At 40.3% G+C, this 21778-nt stretch overlaps 1 protein-coding gene across 1 annotated transcript in view; it reads left to right on the top strand.

Moving 5' to 3' along the window:
- Positions 1 to 21778, top strand: part of PSTPIP2 (proline-serine-threonine phosphatase interacting protein 2) — a 65816-nt gene that overhangs the window by 18849 nt on the left and 25189 nt on the right. The window contains exons 2-3 of the mRNA XM_007465634.1: positions 16178 to 16278; positions 21363 to 21440. Of these exons, the coding sequence (XP_007465696.1) occupies positions 16178 to 16278; positions 21363 to 21440 (179 nt within the window). The remainder of the gene's footprint in view (positions 1 to 16177; positions 16279 to 21362; positions 21441 to 21778) is intronic.

Raw genomic sequence — 21778 nt, forward strand, 5'->3', positions numbered from 1 at the left:
TTTTTTTGTGCAGGCCTCTCACTGTTGTGGCCTCTCCCGTTGCGGACCACAGGCTCTGGACACGCAGGCTCAGCGGCCATGGCTCACGGGCTGAGCCGCTCCGTGGCATGTGGCATCTTCCCGCACCGGGGCACAAACCCGTGTCCCCTGCATTGGCAGGCAGACTCTCAATGACTGCGTCACCAGGGAAGCCCTGTCTTCATTTCTTTTCATTTTTTTTTCTTTTTTCTGTTCCATGGCAGTGAATTCCACAATTCTGTCTTCCAGGTCACTTATCCGTTCTTCTGCCTCAGTTATTCTGCTATTGATTCCTTCTAGTGTAGTTTCATTTCAGTTATTGTATTGTTCATCTCTGTTTGTTCGTTCTTTCATTCTTCTAGGTCTTTGTTAAACATTTCTTGCATCTTCTCGATCTTTGCCTCCATTCTTTTTCTGAGGTCCTGGATCATCTTCACTATCATTATTCTGAATTCTTTTTCTGGAAGGTTGCCTATCTCCACTTCATTTAGTTGTTTTTCTGGGGTTTTATCTTGTTCCTTCATCTGGTACATAGCCCTCTGCCTTTTCATCTTGTCTATCTTTCTGTGAATGTGGTTTTAGTTCCACAGGCTGCAGGATTGTAGTTCCTCTTGCTCCTGCTGTCTGCCCTCTGGTGGATGAGACTATCTAAGGGGCATGTCTTAATTGTTATTTTTACTATGAAAAGTTTTTATTTTTAGGTGATCAAAATTTTTTTTTTTTGGTCCATGCTGCAGCATGCAGAATCTTTGTTCCCCGTCCAGAGATCAAACCCATGCCCCCTGCAGTGGAAGTGTGTAGTCCTAACCACTGGACTCCCAGGGAATTCCCTAGGTGATAAAATTTATGAAACTTTTTTTGCAGTTGGATTTTAAGTTATGATTAGAAAACCTTTTTGAATGTTTACTTCTAGTACTTGTATGGTTTCATGTTTTTCCATTAAGATCTCTGATCTATTTTGAATTTTTTGTATATAGTATGGGGTTTGGATCTATTTTTATCATTTTCTAAGCGGCTAACTGTTGTCCCAGAACCACTTATGAAAAATTCCATTTTTGCCACAGTGATGTGAGAAGCTACCATTAGCATATATTAAATTTCTCTGTGTACTTGGGTCTATTTCTGGACTTTATATTCCATTCCACTTGTCTCTTTGGCTATTTATGCACCAGTACCACACTGTTTTAATTATGTAGCATTTATAATATGTTTAAATGTCTGGTAGGGCTGGCTTCCTTCATAACTTTTGTCAGTTTTTTCCTTGTTATTTTTGTATTTTTATGTTTTCCATATGAACTTTGTTTACTATGTAAAAAATTACTTGTTGGGGCTTCCCTGGTGGCGCAGTGGTTGAGAGTCTGCCAGCCGATGCAGTGGACACAAGTTCGTGCCCCAGTCTGGGAAGATCCCACATGCTGCGGAGCGGCTAGGCCTGTGAGCCATGGCTGCTGAGCCTGCGCGTCCGGAGCCTGTGTTCCGCAACGAGACGGGAGAGGCCACGGAGGTGAGAGGCCCGCGTACCGTAAAAAAAAAAAAAAAAAAATTACTTGTTGGTATTTTTATTGGGATAATATTATGTTGTGTTTCTTTGGCCGCACTGCGTGGCTCGAGGGTTCTTAGTTCCCGGACCAGGTCCCCTGCAATGAAAGCACTGAGTGCTAACCGCTGGACCACCAGGAAATTCCCCAGCATTGCGTTTTAAAATTAACTAAGATCTGACATTTTAATGACAGAATCTTTCTATGTGTATTATATTATCTGCAAGTAAAGATGGTTTTATTTCTTTTCTTACTCTTAGGCTTCTAATTGATTATCTTCTCAAACTGTATTGGTTAATACCTCCAGTATAAAGTAGTGGAGATATGGGCATGAATATATATTCAGTATATTCATCTTAAGAGAGTACCATCAATTCCTATTTTCTCGACTTTCTTTTAAAATCAGAAATGGGTGTTGAATACTGTCAAAATCTTTTTTGGCCTTACATTACTTTCTTGCGACTGCTGTAACAAATCACCACAAACTTGGTGGCTTAAAACAACAGAAATGTATTCTCTTACAGTCCTGGAGTTCAGAAGTCCCAAATCAGTTTCACTGAGATGGAATCAAAGTGTCAGCAGGGCCACACTCCCTCTGGAAGTTCTAGGAGAGAATCAATTCCTCATCTTTTCCAGCTTCTGGTGGCTGTTGGAGTTTCTTGGCTTGTGGTCACATTACTCAGTCTTGCCTTCATGGTCACATGCTTTTTCCTTTTCTGTGTCAAATCTCCGTCTGCTTCTTTCTTAGAAGAACATTTGTGATTGCATTTAGGGCCCACCCAGCTAATCCAGGATAATCTCCCTATTTCAATATCCTTAACTTAATCATATCTGCAAAGACTCTTTTTCCATAAAAGATAAAATTCATGGAGTTCAGGGATTAAGACCTAGGTATCTTTGGGGTCCATTATTCAGTCTACATCTATGGAGAAAGTCATGATTTTCTTTTTTTTTAATTTTATTTTTTATTGAAGTATAGATGTTGCATAATGCCATACAATTTACAGATGCACAACATAGTTATCCACAATTCGCAGAGGTTACATTGCATCTATAACCGTTGCAAAATATTGGCTATAGGGCTTCCCTGGTGGCGCAGTGGTTGAGAGTCCGCCTGCCGATGCAGGGGACATGGGTTTGTGCCCCGGTCTGGGAAGATCCCACATGCCGCGGAGCGGCTGGGCCCGTGAGCCATGGCCACTGAGCCTGCGCGTCTGGATCCTGTGCTCCGCAACGGGAGAGGCCACAACAGTGAGAGGCCCGCGTACCGCAAAAAAAAAAAATTGGCTATATTCCCTGGGCTGCACAGCACATCCCTGCAACCCATTCTATTCCTAATAATTTGTACCTCCCACCCCCCATCTCCGTATTGCCACTCTCCTGTTCCCGCTCCGCACTGGTAACCACTAGTTTGTTCTCTGTATCTGTGAGTCTGCTTTTTTGTTATATGAACTAGTTTATTGTATTTTTTAGATTCCACATATAAGTGTATAAGTGATATCATACAGTATTTGTCTTTCTCTGACTTATTTCACTTAGCATAATGCCCTCCAAGTCCATCCACATCGCTGCACATGGAAAATTTTCATTCTTTTTTATGGCTGAGTAATATTTTGTTTTTTGTGTGTGTGTGTGCGTGTATCACATCATCTTTATCCATTCATCTGTTGATGGACACTTAGGTTGCTTCCATATCTTGGCAATTGTAAATAATGCTGCTAGAAACAGTGGGGTGCATGTATCTTTTTGACTTAGTGTTTTTGGGTTTTTTTCATATATATACCTAGGAGTGGAATTGCTGGGTAAATTTTTGGTTTCTTGAGAAATCTCCATACTGTTTTCCACAGTGGCTGCACCAATTTGTGTTCCCACCAACAGTGTACAAGTGTTCCCTTTTCTCCACATCCTTGCCAACATTTGTTATTTGTGTTCTTTTTGATGATGGCCATTCTGACAGGTGTGAGGTGGTATCTCATTGTGGTTTTGATTTGTATTTCCCTGATGATTAGCAATGTTGAGCATCTTTTCATGTAGGACATCTGCCTTTCCTCTTTGGAAAAATGTCTATTCAGTTCTGCCCATTTTTTGATCGGGTTTTTTTTTTTTTTGATGTTGAGTTGTATGAACTGTTTATATATGTTGGATATTGACCCCTTATTTGTCATATCATTTACAAATATTTTCTCCCATTCAGTAGGTTGTCTTTTGGTTTTGTTGATGGTTGCCTTTGCCATGCAAAGGAAAGTTAGGTCCCATTTGTTTTTTATTTTTATTTATTTATTTTTCATGATATCAAATTTAATGCCAAATATATATATAAGATAATAAAAGAACAAAAGAACCATTGTGATGTTCTGTAAAGTAGGACTAACAAATATACAGCATGTGAACAGTATAATAGGGCACACTTTAAGATGACAGACAAGATGACAAATTCCTGAGGAAGAATTGTGGTGTTGGCATTTGCTGTCTTCCTTCTATTTCTTTTTTTTTTTTTTTTTTTTTTTTTTTTTTTTTTAACATCTTTATTGGAGTGTGATTGCTTTCCAGTGGTGTGTTAGTTTCTGCTTTATAACAAAGTGAATCAGCTATACATATACATATATCCCCATATCTCTTCCCTCTTGTGTCTCCCTCCCTCCCACCCTCCTCTAGCAGTTTTATAGTTTCCGGTCTTACATTTAGGTCTTCAATCCATCTTAAGTTTATTTTTGTATCTGGTGTTAGAGAATGTTCTAATTTTATTCTTTTACATGTAGCTATCCAGATGATTTTTCTTTTTGATTTATTAAAATGATTTAAATGATTTTGATTTATTAAATCAAAATGATTTTGATTTATTAAAATTAGGTTAATAAATTTCCTCATATTCAACCAACTTTTCATTCTTGGAATAAGTCCCACTCAGTCATGGCATAGTCTCTTCTTAATGTGGTAATGGATTATTTTTGCTAATATTTTATTTAGTACTTTTTGATTAATATTCATAAACGATATTAGTAAATTTCTTTTTTATACTCTATCGAGTTTAAGTATTGTTTTATACTTGCTTTATAAAGTGAATTAATACATTGTCTTTCATTCCCAATCAATTTATGGACCTTAGGAGTATGTTTTTTTTCCTGAAGATTAGGTAGAGTTCCATTCTCCTGTGAAAACATCCAGTTCTGTTGCTTTTTTCTGCTCCTTGATTACTTTCTCTGTTTCTTCTAAGGAAATTGGCCTGTCTCAGCTTTCTATCTCAAATGGTGTCAATTTTGGTAAACCGTATTTTCAGAGTAGGCTAATCTGTTACTCTTTTCTTCTAAGTTTGGAGTCATATTTAGAAAAAAATCTCTTACCTCAATATTTAAAAAAAATATACATTCTATGTTTTCTTTATACATGTTTGTGATTTCCATGTTTATATCTTTAATTCATCAGATATTTATTTTAGAGTGCTGTGTTAGAAAGGGCTCTATATTTAGTTTTTGGCAAAATGAACAGTCATTGTTACAATAATATTTATTGGACAAGGCATCATTTTCTTTCTGGTTGTAAATGCTTCCTTTATCATATATTAAATCCTCATACATACATAAGGCCATTCCTGGACTGTTGTTTGTATTTTATTTACCTGATTATCAGTTCTCAATGTCATAACATAGTACTTTGAAAAGTTTTGGTTACTTATACTCTTTTTTGCATGGTAGGGTATGTCTTCACTTATTCATCTTTTCAACATTTTAGGGTCTATTTTCATTCACTTATTCTTTTTAGGTTTTTAAAAATTTTTCCCCCCAGAAAATTCTTCTTTGCTTTATTTATTTTTTTAACATCTTTATTGGAGTATAATTGCTTTACAATGTTGTGTTAGTTTCTGCTGTATGATAAAGTGAGTCAGCTATATGTATACGTATATCCCCATATCTCCTCCCTCTTGCGTCTCCCTCCCACCCTCCCTATCCCACCCCTCTAGGTGGTCACAAAGCACCAGGCTGATCTCCCTGTACTATGTAGCTGCTTCCCACTACTAGCTATTTTGCATTTGGTAGTGTATATATGTCCATGCCACTCTCTCACTTCGTCCCAGCTTACCCTTCCCCCTCCCCGTGTCCTCAAGTCCATTCTCTACGTCTGCGTCTTTATACCTGTCCTGCCCCAAGGTTCTTCAGAACCTTTTTTTTTTTTAAATTTTAGATTCCATATATATGTGTTAGCATAAGGTATTTGTTTTTCTCTTTATGACTTACTTCACTCTGTATGACAGACTCTAGGTCCATCCACCTCACTACAAAAAACTCAATTTCATTTCTTTTTATGGCTGAGTAATATTCCATTGTATATATTTGCCACATCTTCTTTATCCATTCATCTGTTGATGGACACTTAGGTTGCTTCCATGTCCTGGCTATTGTAAATAGAGCTGCAGTGAACATTGTGGTACTTGACTCTTTTTGAATTATGGTTTTCTCAGGGTATACGCCCAGTAGTGGGATTTCTGGGTCATATTAGGTTGGTTTTAGAATGAACTTAAATTTAAAAAGAAATTCCATTAAGATTTTGACTGAAATTATTGTTATTTAGAAATTTATTTATTTATTTTGGACTGCATTGGGTCTTCATTGCTGTGTGTGGGCTTTCTCTAGATGCAGTGAGTGGGGGCTACTCTTCATTGTGGTGTACAGTCTTCTCACTGTGATGGCTTCTCCTGTTGTGGAGCATAGGCTCTAGGGGCGCGGGCTTCAGTAGTCGTGGCATGTGGGCTCAGTAGTTGTGGCACACGGGCTTAGTTGCTCCGTGACATGTGGGATCTTCCTGGACCAGGGCTCGAACCTGTGTCCTCTGCATTGGCAGGTGGATTCTTAACCACTGCACCACCAGGGAAGTCCCTTGATTGAAATTATTTTAACTTGATAGGTTTAGGTGGGGAGAATTGAATCTTTCCAATATTGGACTTTCCCATCTTGGACTAGGATACATTTCTAAATGTTTTGAGATCTTTGTATTTTTTAGTAATGTTTTATAGTTTTCCTTCAAAAAGCCTTATTCCTAGGTATTTTATAGGTTTTATTGGCATTATGAATAGGATTTTGTATTTTAAACTACATTTTCAGTGGTTATTATTGATATATAAGAAAACTGTTGATTTTTAAAAAAATATTTAATTCAGTTCCTAGCTTTTCACTTGATAATCTCTGGTTTTCAAAGTAGATAATTATATAATCTAAAAATAATGACAATTTATGATATTTTTGCCTTTATCTGGAGTAAGAAAGTGGGAAAGGTGTTACCCGGGAAGTGAAGGGCATTTACAGGACTTGATAATGGTGCAGAACCTTTTTTTCCTTCAATTTTTAGTGTGCAAGCTTTGATGGTGCCTAGGGACAGTGCCCCATTGCTGTTCTGGTCTTTGTGCCCTTGCGAGGAGCCTGCTGCAGGGTGGAGTCCTCACCAGCTGTGGCTCTGGTACAAAAGTCAGAGTTAGCTGCTCTGGGGCAGGGCACTGGCTGGGTTCCCGGTGTCCTACAGACACCCTCCCCGTATTTCCATGGCTGCTCCAGTTTCAGCCCCTGCTGACTTGAGCTTGGGATTTTCTAGGGCTTTGCTGGGAATGTTTGTGGACTTTCTTCTGTTTTGTGTAGTTTGGAATACTGGCTTCTGACCCCTGCCCATCTAGTCCTATCTGTTTTTTACATTACAGAAATTCCTACAAATGTGCACCTTCCTCATTGGGCCCTTTCCTATTTTCTGCTGTTGCTGTGGATCATTTGTTATTTTAGTGGGGCCTGGGAACAGATGAGAGAGAAATAAGACTTCAATTTGCCATCTTTAAGGGATGGACGTAGAGAGAAAGACTTCAGGTTATAAAAGCAGTGTAAGGATATTATAGAAAATGTAGAAAATACGGAAGCATGCTAAGAAGAGAATTGCTTTCAACATTTGGGTGCACATCCTTCTAGTCATTTTTTTTCCTTATGTGGAGTTTTTGCATTGCACACTTTCTCAGGTTTATCTTTCACTTAAAGTATTTTCAGTTGAGTAGAGTCGCCTTTGTAATTGACCTGCTGACTTGACAGGAGGGACACTTAGACATGTGAAAATGTCAAGTGTGGATCCAGTCTAGACAGAGCTGGGGCTGTGGACTCGTAGAACAAGGCTGGTGTGGGAACTGGGGTGGGGTCTTATTCTTGCCTTCACAATCCATTATTATTGCTTAAGAGAAGGCTTAAGGGCACAACCATTGTAACGACTTTGACTTTAGGTTTTTCATGCCTGAAAATGGCAGTTTCCATATCCTTTGCTGAGGTATCCCTGACACCTTTCCAGCTGCTTCCTCAGATGACATCATACTTACTTTTGAATAGCTAACAGCTACGTTTATTTCATTGTTGTCTGCTTTCAGTGAAAAAAAAAGTTGTATTGTTCAAACACATATGCTTTTTTGTTTATGTGGCCTGGTCTTGAAAAATCTTGATGTGTCTGCCTTAATTCCTTTAGTTTGTGAAGCACTTGATAAACTCAAAGCACATTATCTCATTTGGTCCTTCCAATATCCCCATTTTATAGTCTAGTAAGGAGGGATTGAGCTACTTAGCTGTAAGTCACATAGCTTGTGTGTGGTGGAACCAGGGCTCAAACCCAAGTGTGGCGTTAAACCCTGCGTATGTCCCATTTAGAACTGTAGGGAAGTAGGCTAACTGGCAAAAAGTTAGATTTGGTTCTTATCCTCAAACAAGAGAAGCTGTGTGGTCGAGTGGTTTCAGAGTACAGAGCCACAGTTTCTTGTCCTGTAAAATGAAGATAATAATTATACTTATGTCATAGGATTGTTATAAGAATTAAGCAAAATGTCCCATGCAAAATACTTGGTATGCTATTTGGAACACAGCAAACATTCACTGTATATTAGTCCGAATTATTAATATTAATTAACAATAATCCATCCATATTTGCAGATAAGATGAGTTTGATCCATTTATTTTTACCTCTTCCAGTAAAAGAGATAGGAAAGAAAGATCAAGGTTGAGAACAGAGGGAGGTAAAATGAAGTCCTCGGTCTTTATCCCAAGTCTTCTGTTGCCATATAGCTTTTAATAAATAATGGAGATTTGAATAATATTGTTGGTTGAGAGTTCAGATCTTTCATTGTGGTTGGAGGAAGTGATAAGGAGAACTTATTTTCCTTGTGTCTTATTTTCTCCAGCTGTAAACGTGGAAATAGCTCCTGTCTCACTGTGTTTATATGGAGCGTACCGTGGTCCTTTAATGCAAAGTACAGTACATTAACACATCCCATGGCCAGTCTTCAAACAAACTCAACCTTTGTGTGTAATGCAAAGTCAGTGCCTTCTCCCCATTCTAAGGGGACTTTCTGGGCTTCCAAAGGGCACCAATGCCAATTTGCATTTTTTACTCAAAATTGGAGGTTATAAAATGAAATGCAAACCATGGAGAGTCTTCCCTGGCCTCTTCTCCTTTGCATTTACTAACAGTCATTCTTTCCTGCCCCATTCTGCTGTGTTCTCTAGTTTCACGTGCAAGTATCCTGCTTTCCTCAAGGCAGGAGCCATGCTTGTTCTATCGTCTTTTGTAATTTCTATGGCAGCAGTTCTCAAATGGCATTACAGTCCTTGGAAGAGTGTAAGAAGTGGAGAATCCCCCACCCAGGTTCAGAATCAGCAGGTCTGGGGTGAGACCTGGGGGACTGCCTGTTTAGCAAGCTGCTTGGGTGATTCTGGCACAGGTGGTCCTTGGAGCCCGCATCTAGAGAAACTGAAACCGTGTAGCAGATGCCATGATAGGATGGACGTGATGTGCAACACAGAACTGGATGTGGGGTTGCTCTGGTGGTAGCACCATAATTCTGATGGTGGCTTTGGAGGCTGCAGGTATCTTTTGCTTCCCCTCTGCCTTCCCCTTCTGCCTAGTGGCCACATGGTAGAAAAGGTCTCTGGAAACAAGTTCTCAGAGGCCCCTGCAACATGAGCCTCAGGGCTGGGCAGGAAGGAGGAGTACATGTGCCTGGATTGAGGGAGACCAGACCTGAGTGTTAGGGGTGGGTTGGGGGAGCTGGCAGCAGTGGAGTTATCCTCCACCAGGCAGCCCACTGAGATTTCCTTCTCTGAGCCCACAATGCCACCTGGTCTGGACTGGCCGCTGGCATCACAGCAAGACTGTTTTTATTATTCTTTGGATCACACATCTCCTGGATGTGGCACCTGGACCTGGCAAACTTTTTGTCTTAAAGAAATTTAAGCGGCTTTATTTATTTTTTTAAAATTAATTTATTTATTTGGCTGCATTGGGTCTTAGTTGCGGCACCCAGGATCTTCGTTGCAGCGTGCAGGCTTCTCTCTAGCTGTGGCATGCAGGCTCCAGAGTGCGTGGGATCAGTAGTTGTGATGTGCGGGCTCAGTAGTTGCGGCACATGGGCTTAGTTGCCCCGCGGCATGTGGGATCTTAGTTCCCTGACCAGGGATTGAACCTGTGTCCCTTGCATTGAAAGGCGGATTCTTAACCACTGGGCCACCAGGGAAGTCCCTTAAGTGGCTTTATGATTAAAATACTAATCCACTGATTAAAACTTGAATGCAAAAAAAAAAAACCCAAACAAACAAACAAAAAAACTTGAATGCTACTTACCTCTTTATAATTTGAGCATTATTAAACCTTACATTCTGGGTCTTTGGGAGGTTGCTGGGTGGTTGGATCTGCCCCTCCATCTTTTTCATCTCCCTGCCTCACCCGGGACTCCAAGACCAGATCCATTTTCAAGGCTTATCTTCCTCTGTTCCTTCTAGTGACTGCCTCCCTCCCATTATTCTTCTGACTCCTAATCAATTTTTTTTTGGCTTTTAATTTTTTGAGGTGTATTTACATAAGATGAAGTGCACAGATCGAGTTTTGAAAACTGCATATTCCTGTACAACTCACACCTCTATGGAAAGATCTTGATTGGATGTATTTCCATCATTCCAGGAAGTTCCCTCATGGCTCTTCCCAGTCCACCCTCAATTTCTCCCCTGACTCAGGCAGTCACTGTTCTTACTTCTTTTACCATAGAAGTAAGTCTAGAACTGCTTTCCTGTCCTAGAACTTCATATAAATGGGATCATGCAGTAAATACTTTTTGCATCTAGCATCTTTCATTAGCATAATGTTTTTGAGATTCATCCATGTTGTTTCAGTGTCAGTAGTTCCTTCCTTTTTATTGCTGTGTAGTATTCCATTGTATGAATATACCACACATTGTTTATCATCCATCGACTGCTGGCATTGGGTTGTTTCCAGTTTGGGGCTATTGTGAGTAAAAGTCCTATGAACCTTCTTGTAGAGGTCTTTTTGTGGACATATGTTTTTCTTTCACTTGGGTAAATGCTTTGGAGTAGAACTTTGGGTCATATGATATGTGCATGTTTAGCTTTTTGAGAAATTCCCATTTTTTCAAAATGATTGTACCATTTTCACACTCCCAGAATAAGAGTTCTGATAGTTCAACATCCTTGCCTACATTCAATGTTGACTTTTTAATTTCAGCTGTTCTAGTGGGCATGAAGTAGATATCATTGTGACTTTAATTTGAATTTCCCTGTCATGTCAAGCAACTTTTCATGAGTTTTTTGGCCAAAAGAATGTCTTTTATGAAGTGTTTATGAAGTTCAAGTATTATGCCCAGTTTTTATTGGGTTGCTTATATTTTTATTAATTTGAAGTTATTTATATGTTCTGGTTACAAGTCCTTTGACAGACATATGTATTGTGAATATCTTCTCTCAGCATGTGGCTTGCCATTTAATTTTCTTAATAATCTCCTTTGATTTGCAGAGGTTTTTAATTTTGATGAAGTCCAGTTTTTCAGTTTTTTCTTTAGCAGTTCGTATTTTTTGTGTCCTCTCTAGGAAATCTTTTCCTGCCTCAAGGCCTCAAAGGTATTTGCCTATACTAATAAACCAAAACTTTATATTTTGGTTTTGCATCTGAGTCTGTGACCCATCGCACATTAATTGTGTGTGCATTGTGTGCAGTGGGAGCAGTGGGGGCAGTGAGCAAAGACTCTTCTCTCCCCAGCTTTATGCAGTTGTCCCAGGACCACTTGTGGAAAAGACTGTCATTTCTCCCACTGAATGGCTTTGACACCTTTTGGAAAGTCAATTGACATGTGAGTCTATTCCTAGGTTGTATTCTGTTCCATTGATCTACTTGTCTGTCCTCAGATCAGTACTGTACTGTTTTGATTACTGTAACTTCCCTGCAAGTTTTGAAGTCAGGTGGTATGAATTCTCCAGCTCTTTCTTCTTTTAAAAAAACTGTTTGTTCTAGGTCCTTTAATTCCATATAAATTTTAGGCTAACTGGCAAATTTCTACAGAAAAGACTTTTGGGATTTTCATGGGATTGTGTTGAATCTGTAGATCAATTTCGAGAAAACTGATGTTTTAACAGTATTTACTCTTTCAATCCACAAACATGGTCTACCTTTATTTTCATTTCTTTCAGCAAAACATTGTAATTTTCAGTGAAGAAATCTTGTATTGTATAACCTTTTAAGCATTTATTCCTGAATATTTTATATCCTTAATGCCATTTAAATGATGTTTAATTTTTTTTTGCTACTGGTATATAGAAATGTAATTGATTTCTGTGTATTGACTTTGTGCCCTGCAATGCTGTTAAATTTATTAGGTCTAGTCATTTTGGGGAGTAAATTTCTGTGAACACAATCATGTTGTCTGAAAATAAAGGCAGTTTTACTATTTCCTTTCCAACAAGTATGTTCTTTATCTTTTTCTTGCTTTATTTCCTCCTTGTTAGGAGGAAAGTATTCAGTCTTTTCACCATTAAGTTGTTAGCTCTAGGTTTCTGTAGATGTCCTTTGTCAGATTGAGGACATTGATAATTTGTGTTTTTTCTTTCTGTCTCTCTTGTTTTTTGATCAACCCAGCTATAGGTTTTCCGATTTTATTAAGCTTTTCAAGGGACTAACTTTTGGTTTCATTTATTTTCTTTATTGTTTGTCCATTTATCTTTTTAAAAAAAATTAATTTACTTTTATTTATTTGGCTGCACTAGGTCTTGGTTATGGCACATGTGATCTTTGTTGCAGCATGTGGGATCTTTAGTTGTAGCATGTGGAATCTTTAGTTGTGGCATGTGGAATCTTTAGTTGTGGCATGCGAACTCGTAGTTGCAGCATATGGGATCTAGTTCCCTGACCAGGGATTGAACCTGGGCACCTTGCATTGGGGGCATGAAGCCTTAGCCACTGGACCACCAGGGAAGTCCCTGTTTGGCCATTTCTATTTTATTTCATTGTGTTCTACTATTTTTATTTCCTTTCTTCTAGTTACTGCAAATTTAAATTTGTTCTTCTTTTCGTAGTTCCATAAAGTGAAAGCTTAGGTCATTAATTTTAAAACCTTTTTCTCTTTTCTAATATTAGCATTTGGAGCTACAAGTTTCCCTATAGGAAGATTTTCCCTAGAGGAAAATTCCCTGTAGAAAAAGCACTGTTTTTCTGCATCTCATAAATTTTGATGTGTTGTTTTCTTCACTGTCAGTTGGTTTGAAATGTCTTCTGATTTCTCGTGTGAATCCCAGTCACTTTAAAAGACTCAATTTAAATCTTACGTCTTCTCTTTTCTGATGACTCTAGCCTATTTTCCTCTTTTCCACCTCATTCATTATATATTTTCTCTGTATACTTTTATACTCTGTTTTAGTCTCTCATTTTTTTATGCATACACATTTGTTTTATGTGTGTGTCTTTTACTGACTCCCAAAATGAACAATAGTCTCTTTGATTACAGAAACTCCATCGTATGCTGACTCTGTAAATTTTTTAGTACCTTGTCTGTAGTTGGCATACAATTAACAGACATTTCTTAAGCACCATTAACGTAGGAGCTATTGTGGACGATAAAGGTTGGGTGTAATCCAGATACGCTTTAACTAATTTTTAAAAGATATTAACTAACGACACAAAATAATATATAATAAAAGCCAAATGAGAGGAGACGTCATTAAACACTCCAGGTACTCTGAAGAGGAAGAGGAGACTGTAGGACAAATTATTTGAGGAGGATTTCAGAGAGGACTTGGGATTTGAAGTGGCCCTGAAACAGAGATGGGATTTAAGTGAAGACGGAGGAAATGCCATTCCCACTGTGGGAAAATCATGTGCAATGGTCCTGAGGTATAAATGTACACTGCCCATTTGGAGGATGGGGAGAGACCAGCATGGGAAAACTAGGGGACAGAAGTCAGGGCTACTGTGAAGCAGAATATGGAGTTATGGGTTTGGCATACTCATTTTTGGTGACAAATCTGCTGTGCCATCTTGGTGCTCATGCAGTTTTCTTTCCTGCTTGGCCCTCTTATTCTGCATCTGCCAGTCAGAGCTTCTCAGCAGTGCTTTCTAAGTAGTATGGGAAGGAGTTTCCAGGCCAAATCCCCTGCCTCTTTGCACTTGGATTTAGGCACTCTTTGTTTTCTCTTGGAGATTTTCTTTCTTGGTTGCCTCTGGAGTCCAGTCACTCCTCTGAAGCAGCAGTTGTGGTTTTTCAAGGCTGGTGGCCAGGAGGAGGCCTGGTGATTTGGTTTGTTTCCAGGAAATCTTGTTCTAGCTCCACTCTCCCTGCCCAGTTCAAAGAGTGTCCACACCCTTAATTAAGAAAAAGGAAACCACCTTTTCCAAATGAATATCAAAAAACAGAGAACCTATGTGTACTTCTCTGGGAAGACCAAAGCACTTCTGTCCACCAGCCGATATTGACATTTACCCTTTGTACCCATTCATTCCCTCATTCACTCAGGAGCCTTTGTTTTCATCGTTCTCTTCTAATGCATCTGGCTGGGAACACAACAGACATTTTCATCCCACAGAATTTTACTGTAGACCTTTGGTTTGCATAACCTTAAGCTAAATTCTGTGTGTGTGTGTGTGTGTGTGTGTGTGTGTGTGTGTGTGTGTGCGCAGGACTGGTCTGAGACTTGAAAGAAGCTGCAGGCACTTGCAGTAGTGTTGGGCCGACAAGGCTACTCACAAGGTGGGTAGCAAACAGCAAATTCAGAAGCTGGGCAGTCTGAGAGCCCAGAAGAGGGAGCATTAGGGCTACTCAGGAAAGGCTTCCAGAAACCTTGGGGGTGGAGGGGCTGAATTTAGATTCAGGAGGGGATAATGTAAGCATTGTCTTAGAGTTGCCACTGAGCACTGCATTTCAGGGGGCAGTTAGAAGCCTACCCCGCTGAGACAGAAGGGCGTGTGTGGAGGGGGTGGGTGGAGAAATGAAGCTTTGGTGGAGGCTATTTCTTTAGGCTTCCCAAGGCCGAAATCTATGCTCAAACAGTAGACAGAACCCATAGGATTAAATGTATTTCTAACTAAGATTTATTTGTATGCCCATGTGTAAAATTTATAATACTTATAATAATCCACTTTTTAAAATGCAGTGTGAGTTATGGCCAGTTAAGTTTCTGAGGTTGAACTCAGCCTCAGGCCTTGGTTCTGTTGGGTCTCTCTGGGACCCCTGTCTGCTCAGCCAGGCCATGAGGAGTGGCAGCAAATGGAAGAGAGAAATTCTGCTTCTCTAGTGTCCAGGGCTGGGCAGAGAGGTATCTTCAGGGGGTCCCAGCCCCACCCAGTGGCACAGAAGAACCTTTCTCAGCAGGTGGAGTGTAGGGAGGCTAGGCTGGGGCTGGGTCAGTTCAAAGCTCCCCAGGGCACACCCAGTGGCAGCCTAACCAACCTCCCTAAGGGACTGGAGTCTGGATCAGACCACCTATTATATGCACTTGGAGGGTAGAAACCAGGAAACCAGCTGCATTAGGGGACACTTTAGGGGTATTCTTTAAAGCTCCTGATTTGTTGGTTTGGGGAGCCGAGGGGACTTTGATTTTTAAAATATACTGTATCCGGAACTACTGCTTTGGGAGACTCAGGCAGCTTCCTCCAACTCCAGAGCACGTAGTAGAATAAAACAGGAATAAATGGCTAGCTTAAAGTTTTAAAAAATTCCTTTCCCCCAAAGTGGGGCCAGCGCATTGGGGCCTGCTGGCTGCTGAGCTTAGCTTCCTGCTACAGTGGGAAGCCGGCCTCCCTCTCCTAATGCTGGGGCCTGGCTCAACAGTGCCCTCGACCCTCACACCAGGCTTCTTGGCTTTGGGAAGAGAGGTCAGGGTCAAGCTCTGTGACAGGTGTGAGGACACAGTGAACACTGTGTATCCCTGGTTAAAATGGACCTGTGGTGTAACTGAGTTTCCCCCTGTGGGATAGAGGGTCACTCAGCAGAAGGCTGGAAGGGGGCTCAGTTCCTGCTCCCTGCCTGGCCTGATCAGGGCATGTGGGGACCCAGGGAGGGGCCCCAAGCCCAGCCAGCTCCCTCGTCCATGTGCCTCTCAGTCCTCTGTCACTTCCTTCCTGTTTCGTGGCCCTGTAGTTTCATAATTTTAAAAACTCTTCCATAGCTACATGCACTCTGAACTTCTTCTATTTTGTCCTTTTTGGTCACATGTGCCTTGGAGGTAAGTGTTTCAGCAACTCCCCATGGCCAGCTTCCCTGTGTCCTGCCCTGTCCACGCTTCAGGCCTCGGGGCTGCCATCACCGCGCTCCCCGACTCACACAGTGTTGTTCTTCTCGCCAGAGTTCAGACATCCTCAGCAGCATTGGCTATGAGACCATCATCCAGCATCTGAACAATGGCCGCAAGAACTGCAAAGAGTTTGAAGACTTTTTAAAAGAAAGGTACATGTTGTTTCTCTCTGAAGACAGAGGGTGGGCAAAACACTCCCACACAGACAAGGACAGTTTACTGGTTTTGTTTGTTTTTAGTGGTCCACAAAACCCTCTGCTATAAAGTTATGGAACGATCCCCAAGAAGTAAATGATATCTTTGTCCTAAAGCTTTTAGGAAGCCGTTCAAGAGATAAGATTTATGAATGAAACAGCAAACAAAATATAATAAAATACTAAGTTTTGTGATACGTATGATACTGAAAGACCTCACGGGAGAGGAGAGCTTGGGACGACTGGCAAAAATGGAGGCCCAGCCTCATGGAGGAGGAAATCTTGAAGCGTCCCTTAACTCGAGGAACAGATGGATTTGGTCAGTGGAGGAACACCCAGGTGTCTATGGGAGGGCGGCAAGCAGGGCCTGTGCAGTGACAGGGAGGCAGAGCCTGGCTCAGAGACCACTGAGCTGTGGTGGTGGGAAAGATGCAGGGGCCAGTCGTGGTGCTCCGCAGGGTGGTGGGCTTGGTGGCCTGGGGGGATCTGGCATATGCTTTAGAGGATTCCCTCCCCTCCCCTTCTCTTCCCTTCCTTTCCTTTTTTTTTTTTTTTTTTTTTTTCGGTCCGCGGGCCTCTTCGTTGCAGTGCGCGGGCTTCTCTTGTTGTGGAGCACGGGGTCTTGGCATGTGGGCCTCAGTAGTTGTGGCACATGGGCTCAGTAGTTGTGGCGCACGGGCTTAGCCGCTCCGCGGCACGTGGGATCTTCCCAGACCGGGGCACGAACCCGCGTCGCCTGCATCGGCAGGCGGACTGTCAACCACTGCGCCACCAGGGAAGCCCCCAATGCATCCTATTTTACAACTAGAGTCAGTTTCAGATGTGTTTCACTCTACATTATCAGGAGTGGGCAAAAAATTTAGAAATGGAATCCAAGAGTAGAGGCCCAAGAAAACACAGGATTCTTGCTCAAGCTGTGGTAGTGAGGGGAAGGTAATATATAAGATCAGAAGGGCATAAAAGAGAATTCACGCGCATGGTTTCAGAGCAAGTAGATAGGGCTGCCCACAGTACCGGGAGCAGGATAAACCCAAATGACGCAATAGCCATGCACATTACCTCGACCAAAAAAAAGGAGGGAGAGAAGAAGGGAGAGAGGGAGGAAGGAAGATATGAAGTCAAAAAGAGCAGAAGAACCAGGGCCCCAAACTCAAGAACAGATAGACAAAGCCACTCCAAAATCTGCGTAACTGATCCCAAGTAGAAAATTCACCAAAAGGGAATAATAAAAGTATTCAGAGAGAGAATCCAGGAAAAATTTCATGGAACGTAGAAGAACTAAATAGATCTGAAGGGCACACACTATAAACCAGGAGACATTGATACACAGTAATCAATATCGATTATGATTATTTAAGAATCAACATTAACATTCATCCTGGTTAAGTTATTTAGTTAAAGAAAGGATACTTCAAGTATCTAGGAAAGAAATGAACCAAGTTTTGAAATAGGAATGAGCAGCAGGGAATCCGGATGGCCTTGGGTTTCTCTTCAATGACAAAAGCCAATGGAACAAGTTCAGCAGAGTTCTGAGGGAAAGTTTAAGAACATTCATTACACCAGCGAGGTTGTCATTCAGATATAAAGGCCATACCATCATCAAAAAGTCTACAAATAATAAATGTTGGAGAGGGTGTGGAGAAAAGGGAACCCTCCTACACTGTTGGTAAGGATGTAAATTGGTGCAGCCAGTGTGGAGAACAGTATGGGGGGTCCTCAAAAAACTAAAAATTGAGTCACCGTATGATCCAGCAGTCCCGTTCTGGAGCATATATCTAGAAGAGACGAAAACTCTAATTTGAAAAGATACATGCACCCCAGGGTTCATTGCAGCACTATTTACAAGAGCCAAGACATGGAAGCAACCTAAATGTCCATCAACAGATGAATGGATAAAGAACCTGTGGTACATATATACAATGGAACACTACTCAGTCGTAGAAAAGAATGAAATAATGCCATTTGCGGCAACATGGATCAACCTAGAGATTATCATACTAAGTGAAGTAAGACAGAGAAAGACAAATATCCTATGATAACACTTACAGGTGGAATCTAGAAAAGATAAAAATAAACTTATTTACAAAACAGAAACAGACTCACAGACATAGAAAACAAACTTATGGTTACCAAAGGAGAAAGGTGGGGGGAGGATAAATTAGGTGTGTGAGGTTAACAGATACACACTACTATATATAAAATAGATAAACAACAAGTACCTACTGTATAGCACCGGGAACTATATTCGATATCTTGTGATAACCTGTAATGGAAAATAATCTGAAAAATAACATATATAGATATAGGTATATGTATAACTGAATCACTTTGCTGTACGCCTGAAAGTAACACAATCTGGTAAATCAACTATACTTCAATCAAAAGTAAAAAATAATAATTTCAAATATGAAGGCCACAGGTAAATGGTTTCAAATATGAAAGAACTCAGGAAATACTGATGCCCTCCCTTCTGAGCCATTTTGGCAAAAGATCACAAAGTGATGAAATTCAGCCAAAAGATCACAAAGTGAAGAAATGAACCAAAATACAAATCTTAGGGATGGAAAAGCTATGGTAATACGACTGGTGGTGAGCATCACATCCATTTTAATAAATAGTTAAGACTACACAACTGGGGGAATTATGATTGGAGAACAGCGTGTGTTATAGACACAAATGAAGTAAAAATAATGTAAACATTATCAAGGAGGAGGTGGAGGTACGATAGTGCTAATCATCTCATCCTTTCACGGGTGGGCTGTCAAACACCTGAAAGTGTCTAAAACTGAAATAGGTCATTAAAATATTTTAATGTCTCAATCGCCTTAATTATTTTCATAAACTCATTTTTAGCTTTAGAAGGATATTTTAGGAATTAATTTTTCCTGTGGCAAAGAAACAATTATTTGAAATTCAGCAATTCCTTCAGCTTCCTTTCAGTTTTCTTTTCTTCTGTGAAATTTAAATAAAATCAGGCTTAATACTTTATTTTTAAATAGCATGTAGAATATAGTCTCATTCTTTTAAAATTACTCATGCCTGTCTGTCCATCCTTCCTGCCTGCATATCTGCATAAAGAAATGTCCATTACAATCATCACCTGGTGTTAATACTAATTATTTTTAGTTGGTGGAATTTTAGACAGTTTGTTGCTTTCTTCTATGTATTTTTCTTTTTCCTTAATTTTGAATAATGAACATGTATCATTTTAATAAAATGGATAAGGTCATTATTTAGAAAGGACAGATGAGAGTGGGAGAAACTTTATAACATGTAAGAATAAGTATTGATATTCATAATAAATAGGAAAAACACTCAGTTAAAAAATTGGGATAGGGCTTCCCTGGTGGCGCAGTGGTTGAGAGTCCGCCTGCCGATGCAGGGGATGCGGGTTCGTGCCCCAGTCCGGGAGGATCCCACATGCCGCGGAGCGGCTGGGCCCGTGAGCCGTGGCCGCTGAGCCTGTGCGTCCGGCGCCTGGGCTCCACAACGGGAGAGGCCACAACAGTGAGAGGCCCGCGTACAGAAAAAAAAAAAAAATTGGGATGATATGAGTAGGTAACTTATAGAAGAATATATACAAATGTCCAATAAATATATAAAATGCATAATCACACTAGAAATCAAGGAAAAGCAAATTAAAATGAGAGTTTTTTTTAACCTCTGTCACTAAAGACTGGTAATAATTAAAAAGGAATTATAATATCCAGTGTGGGGGAGGGTTTCTGGGAATGGGACTCTTACACACTTTTGGTGGGAATATAAATTGAGAAGGCTTTTTTGGAGAGTGATTTGGCACTGTTTTCAAAAATTCAAAACACATATTCGTCTGATCTAGTAAATCCACTTTCTCAGAAGTCCTAGCCTAGAGAAACATTCTCAGAGATGCCCATGAATATCTGTCTGAGGATGTTCATTTAGCTTTTTTTGGCAGTAGTGAAAAAACAAATAGAGTGACCCTGAACTGTGGAAAACTCCATATTATGAACATGGTGGTTACAAGTACTGATAAGGAAAGATCTATACGATGTATTTATTACTAGGTGGAAAACAGAACAGCAAATAATAGAATGATCTCAATTATGTAACCATAAAAAGTTGTGTATTTGTGAGATATAGGTATGTAAATGCAGAAAAAGGACTGCAAAGGTACATACCAAGCTTAGCAGTGGCTCCCTCTGGGGAGAGGAGTGGGATTGGCGGATGGTGTGAAGGGGGACTTTTTGTGTTTTATTCCATATGACTTTGTGTTTTGTGAATCTTTTGCAGTGAGAATGTATTCATAATATACTTTTTTTTTTTTAATTTGAAGAAAGTGGGGTAGATGAGCTTAAAGGCCCATAACCTGATAGTATGGTTTAGATAAGGCTGGGGCTGGGACACAAAGTGGAGATGGTGACAAAGGGCCATGAGGCTAGGGGAAGGGGGAAAGTGGGGGGATGTTTTGTGCTTTACACAGACTTGTGCCACACCGAGTAACAAGCAGATGTTCTTGTGAGACATGCCAACTGCAGGGTTCATATTCTGAAATTCCCCTCTCTTTGGTATGGTTTAGCTGTGTATTTGAATTGACTATGAATGAGGAACTCTATAGGTTGGTTAAAGGATACTCTTAGAGAAGGTGGGAGGGGTGGGCCTTAGGATTGCAGCATTTCGTGGAAATATCTTTTACTCCACTTAAAAAAGGTATATTTTATATCTATATAGATTTATATAGATGATTTATATAAATTATGGATCATAGTTTTGAAAATTATTCTGTAATGTGCTAGCCAGTATTGGTCAAGGGGCCATGCTTGGTTTGGCTTTAATATTCAAGCTAGAGACTTTTTGCTGGAGAAGAACACCTTAGAGATGAAAGCCACTGTTCTTTTACAGCTCCTCCTGGTTCTGTAGAGGGGAGTTTCACATTTTAGAGAATTGCATCATATCTGAGCTTCTACTGTCAAGGGTACAGTTTTGCCTTCAAGGGAAGTGCCATGTGTCTGAAATAAGAATCAGCCCTGAGAAGGACTCATAACCTTCTTTTATGTTCCTTTTAGGGCATCAATTGAAGAGAAATATGGCAAAGATCTGCTCAGCCTCTCTAGGAAGAAGCCATGTGGACAGTCTGAGACTAAGTAGGTGCCACATTTCTTTCTGGTTTCTAGGTTGGCTGATACCACTCAGGAGCCCCCATCACTTCAGCAGGCAGAGCTGGCCAGTAGGGTGAAGTGTGTTGGGTGAAAAAAATTTTTAATTTTTTTTTTTATTTCCAGTTGTGAAAAATATATAGAAAAATAGAAAGAAAGCTAAAATGAATTCTGAAGTCATAAACCATTATTAATATTTTCTAAATTTTCCTTGAAGACCTTTCCTATGTATACTTTTTTTTTTTTTTTTGGGTACACGGGCCTCTCACTGTTGTGGCCTCTCCCGTTGCGGAGCACAGGCTCCGGACGCGCAGGCTCAGCGGCCA

The sequence above is a fragment of the Lipotes vexillifer genome, unplaced genomic scaffold (assembly GCF_000442215.2).
Source record: "Lipotes vexillifer unplaced genomic scaffold, Lipotes_vexillifer_v1.1 scaffold36, whole genome shotgun sequence".
In the NCBI taxonomy this organism is placed as follows: domain Eukaryota; kingdom Metazoa; phylum Chordata; class Mammalia; order Artiodactyla; family Lipotidae; genus Lipotes; species Lipotes vexillifer.